This window comes from Brachyhypopomus gauderio, chromosome 5 (genome assembly GCF_052324685.1).
Source record: "Brachyhypopomus gauderio isolate BG-103 chromosome 5, BGAUD_0.2, whole genome shotgun sequence".
In the NCBI taxonomy this organism is placed as follows: Eukaryota; Metazoa; Chordata; class Actinopteri; order Gymnotiformes; family Hypopomidae; genus Brachyhypopomus; species Brachyhypopomus gauderio.
In genome coordinates this window covers 20,426,528-20,439,744 of record NC_135215.1, presented here as the reverse complement: position 1 = coordinate 20,439,744, position 13,217 = coordinate 20,426,528, and the positions used below count along the sequence as shown (strand labels likewise).

The 13,217-nt window shown below is 39.7% G+C and overlaps 2 protein-coding genes across 3 annotated transcripts; both read right to left on the bottom strand.

The window, feature by feature from the left end:
- Positions 1–4,298: 4,298 nt before the first annotated feature.
- Positions 4,299–9,691, bottom strand: usp18 (ubiquitin specific peptidase 18). 2 transcript variants are annotated; one of them, XM_077006352.1, is made up of 11 exons: positions 9,553–9,691; positions 8,978–9,059; positions 8,704–8,800; positions 8,365–8,504; positions 7,786–7,865; positions 7,312–7,446; positions 6,980–7,075; positions 6,718–6,870; positions 6,473–6,601; positions 6,308–6,351; positions 4,300–6,161 (listed from the first exon to the last, which is right to left on the bottom strand). In XM_077006352.1, exons 2-11 carry the CDS (start codon positions 8,994–8,996, stop codon positions 6,092–6,094), a joined length of 963 nt encoding a protein of 320 aa, XP_076862467.1. In that variant the 5' UTR covers positions 8,997–9,059; positions 9,553–9,691; the 3' UTR covers positions 4,300–6,091. The 2 variants fall into 2 exon arrangements, with proteins under 2 accessions (XP_076862468.1, XP_076862467.1); XM_077006353.1 differs by having other exon boundaries at positions 4,299–6,161; positions 8,978–9,641.
- A 234-nt stretch (positions 9,692–9,925) lies between these two features.
- Positions 9,926–12,416, bottom strand: pex26 (peroxisomal biogenesis factor 26). The gene is made up of 5 exons (XM_077006358.1): positions 11,862–12,416; positions 11,348–11,494; positions 10,653–10,975; positions 10,319–10,465; positions 9,926–10,177 (listed from the first exon to the last, which is right to left on the bottom strand). The coding sequence occupies exons 1-5, from the start codon at positions 12,044–12,046 to the stop codon at positions 10,080–10,082; spliced, it is 900 nt and encodes a 299-aa protein (XP_076862473.1). The 5' UTR covers positions 12,047–12,416; the 3' UTR covers positions 9,926–10,079.
- Positions 12,417–13,217: the final 801 nt, after the last annotated feature.

Below are 13,217 nucleotides of genomic sequence, written 5' to 3'. Positions count from 1 at the left end.
TCCACTCCTGGGTAGTGCCCTCAAGCCTTAGAAATGGCTTTGTAACCTTCTCTAGACTGACAGGTATCTGCTGTCTTTTTCTGAGGTCTTCAGGAACCTCTCTTTTTCTGGCATGATGTGCCAATATGCAACATCTGAGTGCTTCCAAGTTCACTCAGATTTTAAATCTCATAGGTAGAGTAGATTTTGATTCTGCTTGGATGACTCCAACCATGGCTGGTCAATAACTGAAGCCCTTACAAAGGTTCCTGATAACAGATCCTTATTAAGTCTTCAATTGTCTGCCATTATGTGGGAGGCATGTTTTCCATACTATACAAAATAATAATTATTCTAGACCAAAGAAACGATGAGTGATGCAGAAGTTCATAAAAATATGGATTCTATGTGTAAAACACACAGGACAAAATCTTGCATTGAAACTTACATTGGAAGACCAGTGACACCTTGTGGATGGAAAAGCTAAACACTTAAATAAGTTTTTCTCAGTATCCTGAACTCACTTAGCCATATGTCAATACCATAAGCCATTTCAAATGGTAAAACACAATTTGCAGATCTCAGTTACACTTTTCAGCAAAACTACATTCACATTCTCATTCTTAAAACACATTCTGCACTCTAATATACATGCCATCCATACTGGTAAATACACATGGCAATAGCAAATGATGTGTCACAACCAATATAAGCCAATTCAGAGAGTAAACAGGTTGTTGAAGTTGGGAATGAGAAAGTCTTAGAATAGATAGAAGACACTATGTGAGAGGACAAGAATGAATGTGTAGGCCTATGATAGGTGGGGGGGGGGCAGGAGGAAGAAAAGGTGAAGAGGAAGACAAAGAGTGGAAATATCCAATGAAATGTGAGCAACAATCACCAATGGACTGACAATGAGGGAAGCAGGATTTTCTGCTAAGGGAAGAGAACAGGTACAGTATACTACTGTATTTTTGTTACTGCAAATGTACTGTACTTAAGTATATGCACTTGTTTCAACAGACATTTCTGAAGTGCATCACTGTATATATATTACTGCATGTAAATGTTTTGTAACTGCATGTTTTTTTTTTGTAGAATTGCAAGGCAGGTGGAAGGATAGCTATTCACTCAGGAGCACAATGCCGTTATGGTGGGAATGGTCCTTCAAGATCATACAATATGACTTGGAGAAATGCAGGAATGAGTGATACAAGACAATACCCACTTTCAGGGAACTGGCCTGTGTGTGAGCATTTCCAGAATTGACCTCCATCGTAACAGGATGTGAATGAACCAAGCATACAGAGTACCTTCTGAGCACAGCTCACCAAATGTGAAAGAACTCTGAGCTCAGTATGTGCAAGTGTATGTTCACATTGTCTGTAATCCAGATTGTCTACAGTACTGCCAAATACTATGTGAATGACATTACTCTTTAGTACATACCATGAATGTGAATCAGAAGTACAGTAGGCCTAATTGTACTTTACAGTACAGCAATGTCTCTGTCCCACTTACAAAATTCTACATACAATATATTGTATTTCTACACAGACAATATTTCACTTGAAATCCTTGGACAGACCCCATGAGCTCATCATGGGGTCATTTATGAATTTATCCTTCTATCCATACTCGCCTGAATCCAGTTGAGGAGCTTTTCCCCTCTTGGAGATGGAAAGTATATGATGGAAAACCCTACAACAGAATAAACCTGCTGCCTGCCATAGATGTAGCCTGTGGTGATAGAGGTGAGAAATCATGTCAGGGCTGTACACGGCAACCAACAAGAGGCTTCTTCCCTTGTTGCCTCAGGAGGGAAAATAATGCTTGTGATGTCAATGAAGTGCTCTGGCCTGACCAGCCAAAAGACAACAAGAAGCAGAATGGTCCTTTGATTCTGTCCCTTTCACTGTAGTATTGTATACTGTAGTACTGTGCATCATAGGCTGTGTACTGTACAATGCTGTAAACAAAATTGTATGGCCCTGAATGTTGTTGTTACGGTTCCTGTCTACAACCCCCCTGTTTTGGTTTGGTTTGTGTCTTGGTTTCCTCTGTGTGCTTTTATTTTGAAATGCCTTGTTGTGTCTTCCACCTTGTTGTGACTTCCTTGTACTCCGACCCCTCGTCATGATGTTCAGGTGTGTCTCGTTTTGGTTCCTCTCAGTGTATTTAAGTCCTGTGTTTATTCGCTTGTGTTGTTGGTAATTATGAGTAGTTGCAGTTTGTCTGTGGTATGGGTCCCTGCTTCCATGTTCTCTGTACTAAACCTTCATACGTCCTCTGTTCTGTATGTTTAGTGTCTGCCTTTTAGTTGGTTATTGTTTGGTTTACCTTGGTATTAGCAGTGTGTTTTCTGTGGTGCTTGTTTTTTTTTTATTAAAAAAGACTTCAAGAGTCCGCACCTGCGTCCAGCCTCCAGTACTGAATCATAATGTGTTTTCCATTTGTTTACTGACAGCTTAACACATTTTGACTGGTTGTAGGTTCATATCAACCAAGAAGAATTTTAGCATCACAGAGACAAAGGATGAGTTTGTGAGCTGCAGGGTACAGTACTGTAAAAATAGGGTTACAAGGAGGAGGAGGAGGAGGAATCAAAAGAAATTGTAAAGAGCAAAGCAGAGTAGTAGTTTCTGATCAGTTTTGTGCTACTATGATAGAACGTTTTCATTAATCAAAAGACAATGACAATGTTTTTGAAGTTATGTAAAAAATTTACTTCTCCCTGATCAATGTTTTGAACAATGTTTATTTTTAATGTGGTTTGTGGTTTATTGTTTACTGACTGCTTGATAGTGTATATCATTTTGATTGCTTTGTTTATTATTTAGGAGCAGGGCTGGACTGGTAATCTGGCGTACCGGGCATTTGCCCGGTGGGCCGACAGTCCTCGGGGGCAGATGGATTTTTTTTTTCCTCCCTTTTTTCCTTAGAGACCGGCCCACAATTTAGAGGGGGTGACCCATTGGTCCATCTTCAATATAGACAGTGGATTGAACCAATCAGGATATAGGACGAAAGCGGCCCCACCCTTTCTCTGCGTGGTCCGCTGTAACTCCCGCTACATTCAGTGTTGAGCACGTTGTTAAAGGAGAGGCAGCGTGGAGCAACAGAAACAGCAGAAAGGGAGAGCGGAGAAGTTACACGCGAAGAAATTGATAAGTCTCAATGTAGATGCTACAAAATGTGTAAAAATCACAGACATGTTCGCTGCTGTAGCCTCCACGTCCTCTGTAGGTGAATACAGCAGCAGCAGACAGGGAGAGCAGCAGCCAGAGATGCAGGCTTGTGAAAGAGAAACCGAGGGACAGACTGAGCGGGAAAGTGTAGTACGTAAGCAGGTAGTAACGTTAGGATAACACAGGGGCTGTGTTCGAAATAGCCTACTACATACTGAATACTGCATACTGGACTCCGTATATACTGGATACTGGTCCTCGTAGTAGTATGCAGTACAGTTTCCAGTATGCGACAAAAGCCAAGCATACTACGGGGTCACGTGAACGTAGCGTTGCATGATGGGATGCAGTACACCACGAAGATAGCTCTGTTCGCGTACTGGGATATTTTGCGGAAGTAGTAGGTCATCCGGGTATGTTTCGCGTACTGGAAAATTTTTGGTCGCATAAGGCATACTGACTTGGGGCTCGATCAGTACGCCAGTAGTATGTAGTAGGCTATTTCGAACACAGCCAGGGACTTTATTACATGAGAATAATGAGCAATGGCGATTCATTAGTATCAATATTAATTGGTATTTGCATACTTCCCAAAATCTGGCAGCCACGCGCCCTTATTCTGATAAAATAGCAAATGGTCAAGTCTGAGAAGTGCTGGATGAGCAGCAAGGGTCTATTTTAGGCTATCATAGCATTTTAGATATTTAGGTTAAAGGTGTGTTGAAAGGCTGCATAGTAGTTTGTATTTGTATCCTCTATGCTGTGGTTCAACATGTTTTAAAAAGCACTCAAGCAAGTAAAATTACAGATTTTAAAACTTATAAATGATAAATAAAAGCTTTGTAATTTAAGCATGCATCTTGAACATCCCAAAATGAAAAGCTGCCTCAATCTGGTCTACCAGTTACATAGCAACTGATCTGCTGGCCATTCAGGTCATACCAGCTGAATGAAGCTGGTCTACCAGCCTTACCAGCTGACCTACCTGGTCAACCAGCTATGCCAAGCTGAGTCACACTGGTGTACCAGCTCTAACCAGCTTGACAAATATGGTCAACTAGCCAAACCAACTTTAGACCATCTTGACCAGCTTAAAATCCAAGCTGGTTTAAGCTGTTTTTTCCAGCAGGGACCCCACATACATAAATTACAAGTCGGTTGTGCTCCGCTAATTATGAGGGGCCGGCCTTAACCAAAAATGCCAGGGCCAATTTTTTGTCCCAGTCCAGCCCTGTTTAAGAGCATTTTTGAGCACTGGTAAATATGTTTTAAGGCAAAAGTTTAATTTAGCAGGAATCAAAGGTTTTTTAAAAGTTACTTGAGGTTTTAATGTTTTAAGAAAATTGAGCAAGGTTTTAGCGATTGAGAAACTGTAACATGCAAATATAATCCAACACTTCAATAATTAAACAAATCAAAAGCAACCTACCCCATATGTACCCTTATGTACTCAGCATACTTTTATATACACACAAAGTAAATCAGTCCATTGTTATATGTACATCCTCCCCCACTAATTTAAACTTTAAACAACCTTTTAACACTATTTAGAGCTAGGCGATATGGGAAAAAATCTTAACCTTTTTTCAAATTAGTCGATATCGATATACATCATGATATAAATCAAGTCACTATGTCCTTTATACTTTAAGTGAGAAATGAACACAACTATAACCCAACTATAACCCAAGTTTTGTTTTTGTTTTTTTCTGGCTACAACCTGCAGATTGTTATTCACAAGAGTTTGTTACACAGTGAAAAGATTTTGATATCATCTTCTGACATAGATCATAGCCTCCAGGGTTCATAAACAACATTATAAATTTGTTCAGTCATTGTTTGCACAGACAAAGACGCTACAGATGATTCGCAATTTCCGTTGTTTGTGTGCATAAATAAGGCGTAATCTTTTATTGCTCATCATAGCAAAACAAGAGTGCTCAATGAACAACATTATAATCACCGTAACTCACAGGACTGAAATGTCTGGTAAATGTCTTTTTTTTATTATTTTGGTGACTTATCTGGATGTGTAGGCATGTGTAGGTGCAAACGAGGGGTGTCGGATGTATTTAGACGGAAACTAAGGCATACACTTTTTCAGGCTTAATTACCTAGCAATCTACATTACATAATGATATACTGTATAACACAACTCTTGTTTCTAGTTTAAAACCTACAGTGTTATTCCCTTCATCTTACCAGGTTATGTTTAGTCTATTTTGTGGAATCGTTTTGAAACACTGCATTATTTTTCTTACCCGTGATGAAATCGCTTATCACTTTATTTCACGTGTAAACTAAACTCTTTAAATGTAGCAAACTAGCTAGGTATTTAGACAGAAACTAAGGTTTAAAATCCCATTCAACACAGCATAGTTTCTATCTAAATAGGTAGCTAGTTTAATTAACACAGCTGCTACATCTAAAGAGCATTACTACTTAAGTCCCGTTCAACATAATGAAAAACATAATGTATAACACAATAGTTGTTTATGGCTAAAAACTTAAGAGTGCCTCGGTTAAAGCATTCGTCCAGAAAAAACATCCCTTGTGTTGTGGCTGCATCAGAAATGTAGAGCACGCATCCTCATTTTGATGAATTTGCTTTGCATATTTACAGCGCGTTCAGCATGCAGCCTGATAGTGTGCTACAAAATTGGTTCCATTGGCGGCGCTTAAAGCAGGAAATGGAAACAAATGTTTATTGAATTCTACTGCCCAAGCTTTTCAATCGTCAACAAGGAAAGATTTATTGTGAAACATATTGATATCGCCCAGCACTAGGTATATTACAACTATCATATGACATTATTATAGTATTATATATTATTATTATTATAGTGTGCTGTACAGTGTGCCCCATGGGAACATTCCTTTCCTTAGCCTCATGAAAGATGGGAGATTTGAAGGTGACTTGAGCTTCATTCTGAGCAGCTCTGTTCTATATCTGAGCTATATCTCCTGTATAGAAGCATGTATGCAGTACCAGCTCTGAAACGCAGCAAAACCACAAATTTAGTATGAACAGCAAGCCGACAAACATACAAAACTCAGTTAAAACATCAGTGTTAAATTTAAGGCAATTACTTGTACTTATACACTGTGAAAAACGTTTTGGCTGAAATTTGCAAACGTACCCTGTGCTGCCTCCATATGTTTTCTGAACATGCTCCCAGTTGGACTGAAAATATACAGACAAAAGTATTCATGTTCAAAGTCGTGATGAGCTTTCACACATGATGTAATAACTGGTAGATGAAAACAGGTTAATTAGCCAACCAGTTCCTTAGATGAGTACTCACTTCAAACACGTGGCTGTCATTTGCATAATACCATTTGCCATCCAAGGGGCTGATAAAGACTGTGTAGTGCCCGAGCACTGCAGTCCCAGAATGAACTATGACGGCATACAGTCTGTACCTACCCTCAGGCTAAAGACACACAGTCACCATTTAAAACTTATCTTCACAAGACATCACAAAACCCATTTCACGTGACTTATTCAGAAATGTATCTAGAAACTTAGAAATTATTTAGTAAAACATACCATTTCTGGATGTTCTTTAGGCAACATGTCAACTATGTTAATACAATTTGGGAAACTGACTTCACAGAAAAGCTTGTGGGTATAGCCTCTAGAATTTCTGAATCTCTTCAGATGAATACACAGGATGGATGGCAGCGAAACAAGCTTGAACGCCTGTGTACGAAATGGAAATGAATTTTTCTGCTTCTTATTCAGTTAGTTTCACTGCTATTTCCAACAATTCTGTCAAACCTTGAGAAAATGCCACATTTAAACTATTCACCTGAGATGATCGTGTCTTATCATCACACCTCTCACAGTAGAACGATTCACTGTCTTCTAATGTCTGCCTCGCGAAGAAAGAGCAGAGACAGTCTTCCTGGGAAATCAAAACATCAGTCGATCATTAACTGTGCTTTTCATGTTCCCTTGAGTGATAGAATTAAGGCAGCGAATCAGCGAAACAGAACTCAATGATCAGTATTGCAGCTCATGTGTACAATGGTAAATTGTGCCTTGACCTTGCTAAAAAGGTCCAACAAAGCGGAAGGTTTACATCAAATGATTGCATGCAATCCATTCATGCATCATGGTGAATAAGGAACATTTCCTTACTAAGGTGTTCCTATCCTCGCGGATATGCAGCGGAAGGCTCAGGAAGTAGGTTGGGACGCCATGTGTGTATGTGCACACTGAGCACTGGATGTGTCCTTCCATTTTGATCTTGAATAGATTTTTGATCTCTGCAGCCTGGGAGTAAAAAAACCTTTTCATGGCAAACCACTAACTTGCATAAACAGTTTCATCCAGAAAGAAAAGTATATACTGCCATTAATTTTATACATAATTAAATGGCTTTCCCAGAGGTTGTCTATCCAGTTCTGAGGCTGCCAGCCAGATCAGGTTTTTTTTTTAATCTTCATTAGCCAGCTCTGCAACACCTGGATAAACTGGTTCATGGGTATGAGGAGTGAAACAGAACAAAAACTTGTAGTAGCTGGGAACCCCCAAGATCTGGACTGAGACCTGGGTCATCCTAATCTTTTACAGTATAGTAAAACAAAGCAGAAAATTATTCTTTCAATCTACCAGGTCTTGGTCAGACATCTGCTTCTGAATGAGGTTGAGAATGGAGTGGAACACTTCGTCAACATCATGCTCAGTGTACCCTACAGCACAATACATCTTTCTTTGAAAATCCATAACCACAATATAGCTTCACTTGACACATTTCACAAGCTCTGCGTCTGTGGAATATGGAGATATGGCATCATTTTTGTACTGGCTTTAATTATAAAATTGAGTATTATGCACTGAATGCTAAATAAAACACGTTTTCTAAGAAGTAATGCTGAAGTATTCCTCTAATAATTTTTTACCTTCTTTACCAACAGACATTAAGAAGTAAATGACAACAGTTTAAACTGAATTATTGGCTGTTGCCTGGTGTTTAAAACTTTGTTGGCAGTCTGAATTTCAAAAGTACTTCAAAGAACGTATTGTAGCTAAAGACATTTAATCTATAGGAACTTCTAACTGATTAATCAGTAAAAATGTGTAATCCTAAATCTTGAAGACATTATCTTAATGACAATCAATTCAATGGAAATGAAATTGGTGTTGGACCTGTAAATGGTATGTAAATATTATGTATAGCAGACTGCGTACGGCAAACTTGGTTATGGTGGAGGCAGTCGAGGAAGTGGAGATGTGGAACGGGCTCCCGCTGTTCTCTCATGGCACACAGCACCTTCTTAAGCTGCAGAGGAACACTGAGTTTATCTTCAGGTCCATCAGAAGGCTGCCATCTAAAAACACATCATGATACTCTCAGAAAAGCCTATTCGGAAGGTCATTTACTGGCTTATAATTCAACATTACATTTTTATTTTATGATTCTGCCAGTGATCCAGCACCCAGATAATGCTACAAGAGAACAACTTGTCATAATGAGCAAATCTAAATGATTATTTTAGGACCAGAAAGCATCTGGAACACATTATTTACCTGATCAGCAAGTCCAGCAATTCTGTAGTGGCTGAGAAGGACTGAAGAAGAGCATTTACGCAGCACGACAGACCGCAGTTTAAAAGCCCCCTCATGCCTGTAAATCAGAACGACTACTTAACTACAGTTCAAATAAACTAATTCAGTTTTTAACTATCGCCGTTTTACATCTTGCTGAAAACACTAACCATCAATCCACCCGCCCACATTTTAATCTACAAATTACAAATCTACAAATGATCTTTGTAACATAAATGCATCAGGAGTAACTTACCCAGCATTCTACGATTCATGGACACTCCAGTAACTCCAGTTCACAACAGTGAACCAGTAGGGGGAAGTTTATTTGATGGGGCCTAAATATCACATAGCGAAAATTTTTACACGCATAATTCATAATCTAGAAGTAAAATTTGCTATGCTTTAGCGTTCATTCTTGCTTGTAATTCTAAGACAAAAAACAAACATTAAATGACCTATATAAACGTAGAACCCAGAGAAAAAGTGCTAAAGGCTGTAGTACAGAATTATATTTCAAACAAGAGAAAACCCGTGTAAACTGCTTTTAAATGACCTGACCAGTCTCAAATAAAGATGTGTATAATTAATTTCATGTATCTTTATGAGATGGCTGGCATTTAAAAAATAGTTGAGCAAAGCCACTAGACTAATCTATTACTGGAGTAAAAACACTAGAGGTATATTTATGACATCCAAAGGAATATTCAGACTTCTCAGTTTGCCATTTTCCCTCTTCCCGGTTTTTTAGCAGTTTACTAACTGTACCGTATGCAACCGCGAACGGTATGCAACCGTGAATTAGTGGCAATGGAAAATTCAAAATCTGACCTGCGTAGACGATCCAACTATCGACAAAGTATCGAATGAAACGGATGTAAACAACATTCGTATAGTAACGAAAGCTTTTAGCTTTCACTTTCATTTCATTCGTTGGTTTCCCTTTGAGTGACGTAACACTCGAAAATTATTTTAGATATATCACGCTCAAGCGCTTTTCTTTTGGAACGGCGTTGTTTTCTGCCCGGAAACATAACACTAGTCGATTTCAGAATTAAAGCCGTAAACTTTTAAAAGCAACCTTTTATTTATTGCACTGTTAAAATTTGTAAAATATGCATATTTTATTTTTAGGCCGCAGAATGTGCTGATCATGGTCCATGAGTTTTATTAATATGGTTCAATTTCATTACGAGTCAAGAGATCACGAGTTAAACAGACATTTAATTGCCTAGATTTCCACTGAAACCAGAGAATCTTAATAACATAATACGATTTACATTTAACCTCTAGAGACATTTTACCTCTAGAGACATGTGTGACATGTGTGAACAGTCACTAGACTGTGTGCAAACCCCTTAGGAAAAAACCCTGTAGTATGGTCCAAACATGGCATTCCACATCTGCTGGAAGAGTCTGTACAGCTGATGGATCCACGGAAAAGCTGAAGGCAACGCTGTGGATAAAGGGCTCAGTTTAGAAAATACATTTTTAGACTCAAGACAAAGAAAGGCCTGCTCATCATATTGATCAAATACTGATAGGACTCTTGATTCTTCATGAGACAGCTGGGAATTGGGTGCCTATGACCCCTTACCTGGGTCCATGCGTATGAGTAGCAGGTAGATCATGAACAGGAGCAAAAGAGCTCTGTGCAGAGAATTGGAGCTGACACTGGTGGTGGCTATCGAAAGACTTCTGTACAACAACCTCAGAACAGCATTCAACCTCCGAACCAATGAACCTGTAAGTTGCAACCATAAATAGCTACTGACTATGAATTCACCCCAAAAATAGCAGCTCTCAGCACAGATGGTGCACTAACCTACTGAGTTACAGATGGAATAAATTAGCAGAAGATCCAATAGAATGGCTAAGCATTAGAAATAGCTTCATGTATTCTGCTCAAATGAATGCCACTCAAGCCATACCTTGAGGCTTAGGAGCTGTCTCTGCCTCCACTGGGTCGGGGTGAGTGTTTGGATGGGAAAGTGGCTCCGGTTCGGCATCATGACTCTTCACAATGGTCAGCGCAGTGTGTCTCTGGTCCTGGGTGAAGGCAACCTGTCCTACCTCATCCTCCAGCAGCTCCACTGCCTCAGCGGTTCTGCCCAGTGGCAGCAGAACGTGCAGGACATAGAGCTCTGCCACACTGCTGAACCCGGCCTGGCCCATGTTGCTGGAACAGTGAAGCCATGAGCGGACTGCCTCCTGCACTGTTGCTTGTTCAGCCACTTTGGTGTACAGAAGAATGCTGTGATGGTAATTACAGATGTTTGTATTAGGATGTTAGTTAAATCACCTAGACATATTATGAGGATGAGGATTACTTGTCTATCCCTTACATCAGAATGCTGCTTACTTTATTGTTTATTTCAGTTTTTACTGCTCGTGATCAATTAATCTTATTAACTAATGACTGACTCAGCAGGGCCCACGGGTTACTTATATTTGCAGTGGGAGTTACAGCCTCAATTGTATTTTACTGTGACATTTTCATGACAGTGTTACTGCTGCCTATGATGGGAATTTGACCTAATGGCATAACCAAGTTGCTCAGATGTTAGTCTGACTTGGCAGCAAAGCAACCAACTGAAAGGCATAATGAGTTGGATACACAGTTTACCACATCTGCATGATCTTCGCAGGAATTTTCTCCGTTTCACTATAGTGTTTCAAGACCCAAGTGAAGACATCCTGCCACTGGTTCAGCTCAGCCAAAGCCTGAATGCCAACTATGCAAAGCGCTGCTTTCAAATCCCCATGTCTGGAACTATGGAAATAAACATATTAAGGTGAAGTTATAGTATTACACTGTAATCCTCACACTGCGTTCAGTGACAAGGATAAGCTTCTATTGATCAATGTCTGAATTTGAGCATGGGCTTCTGAACATTAGGCATGCCATTGTGAGTTATGAACTAAGATTGTGTTTCGATCTTGATGTTGACCAAGGACTACTCGGAACGCCAGCAGTTGTAGCTAACGTTATAGTTGTATTCTTACCCTCCAGAGTACGCTAGGAGTATATTCTGTAGAATATTAAGAATATAATAAGGACTTAACAGCTAATAGTTGAGGGAGGCTGTGGTCAGATTTACAACATCTAACAAAAGCGGGGTTAAACTCAGTTCACCCACCATGTCTCATCCTGCTCGTCAGAAGCTAAACTGTTCAGTCCCTTCTCGCATGTGTCAAACGCGGAGTGAAAATCTTTTCTGACCATTAAATGTTCGATGGCAATGTCCACCAGTCCTGCTCGATGCGTAAGCGAACATACTGGGGGACTGCAGAGGCGACCTGGAGCTAAGGAACCGCTCCGCATAGCACATTAAGTTTATGTTGACAGATTGGATTATGCAGCTATTACCACACGCTTCGTGAATACTTCGCCGTTACTTTGTAAGTGCTGCAGGCGAGTGGACAACATGAACGACTAACTAAATTGCCGCAATACGATTTTCTGGTTTCAAGCAAAGCACCGCTGTTCATCCAGTTACTACTTGCGTTGTACTTCCGGTTCAAATAATTGTGGGAAAACAAACAAGCTAAATCGCCTTGGCTGAATCCGAAATGCACGAGGCACTAGGTTTCACTGCGTTTTTTCTGCTCAACCCTTAAAGCAGTGTAATCTTTCAGTAGGCGAATTGGCAGTTTTCATAACCTCGGACATACTAGGTCCGCCATTTTACCTGTGTCATGTGATATGGCATATGACGTCACACCACCGCAGTTAAAGACCGCTATTCATAGCGCCATTCCATATGTTTTATATTTTCGCGACATTTACCTCGTTTGGTTACAACAGAGTTACAATAACCATTAACTTCCATTTAGCCTTAATAATCCCAAAACTAGATATATTTATATTTGCAAGGGTTTTGCTTGGGTTTTTGCTTGTTTCACTGCCAAGGTGAGGTGAATCCCCCCTGCGTTGACAATTAGGCAGATTTTAACATAAAATAATTCGACCAACAAGTCCCTAAACCAAATAAAGTTGGTCAAGTCTTTAAATCACAGAAAGCAAACGTGTCTAAAGTTGACGTAATGTTTCAAATATCATCACTATCGTAGTTTTTATTTTTGTGATTGTACAGTGTATCCGCGGGGTCTTAAAAAGTATTAAAAGTTTCTAAATCAGTATTGAAAAAATGAAGGCCCTTAGAAAGTATTTAAAAGCCTTCATCGCCATTTTGGGTGTACTGAATTTTCAGTGATATTTTAGCTTTGCCTAAACAAAAAGTATGCTGAATGTATTTATTTTCTTCCCCGCCTGTAGGCTAAAGCGTCTAGAGACAATTAAAATTGTAATAGGATCATTAATGACCCAACTGATCAAGTCCAACGTCTTGAGAAGATGTACCGCTTCGTACCCGGAGTGAGTGAGTGCCTCGGGATAGCCGCGATGCGGGGAGCTCGGACACAGACGCTGTTGACGCTCTGAAGGTGCTCGTTTATTGTGAAATAACGAACATACCACACATGCGGCTACAGAT

What these genes read in the sequence shown, in the direction of transcription:
- pex26 (XM_077006358.1), bottom strand. Translation starts at nt 12,046, where the DNA reads ATGCGGAGCGGTTCCTTAGCTCCAGGTCGCCTCTGCAGTCCCCCAGTA. An exon ending in GCGAAGATCATGCAGATGTG is followed by an intron (nt 10,976 to 11,347) that starts GTAAACTGTGTA and finishes TTACCATCACAG; the next exon opens with CATTCTTCTGTACACCAAAG. An exon ending in GACAGCTCCTAAGCCTCAAG is followed by an intron (nt 10,466 to 10,652) that starts GTATGGCTTGAG and finishes TGCAACTTACAG; the next exon opens with GTTCATTGGTTCGGAGGTTG.
- usp18 (XM_077006352.1), bottom strand. An exon ending in GCGAGGATAGGAACACCTTA is followed by an intron (nt 7,076 to 7,311) that starts GTAAGGAAATGT and finishes TTGATTTCCCAG; the next exon opens with GAAGACTGTCTCTGCTCTTT. An exon ending in CTAAAGAACATCCAGAAATG is followed by an intron (nt 6,602 to 6,717) that starts GTATGTTTTACT and finishes GTGTGTCTTTAG; the next exon opens with CCTGAGGGTAGGTACAGACT.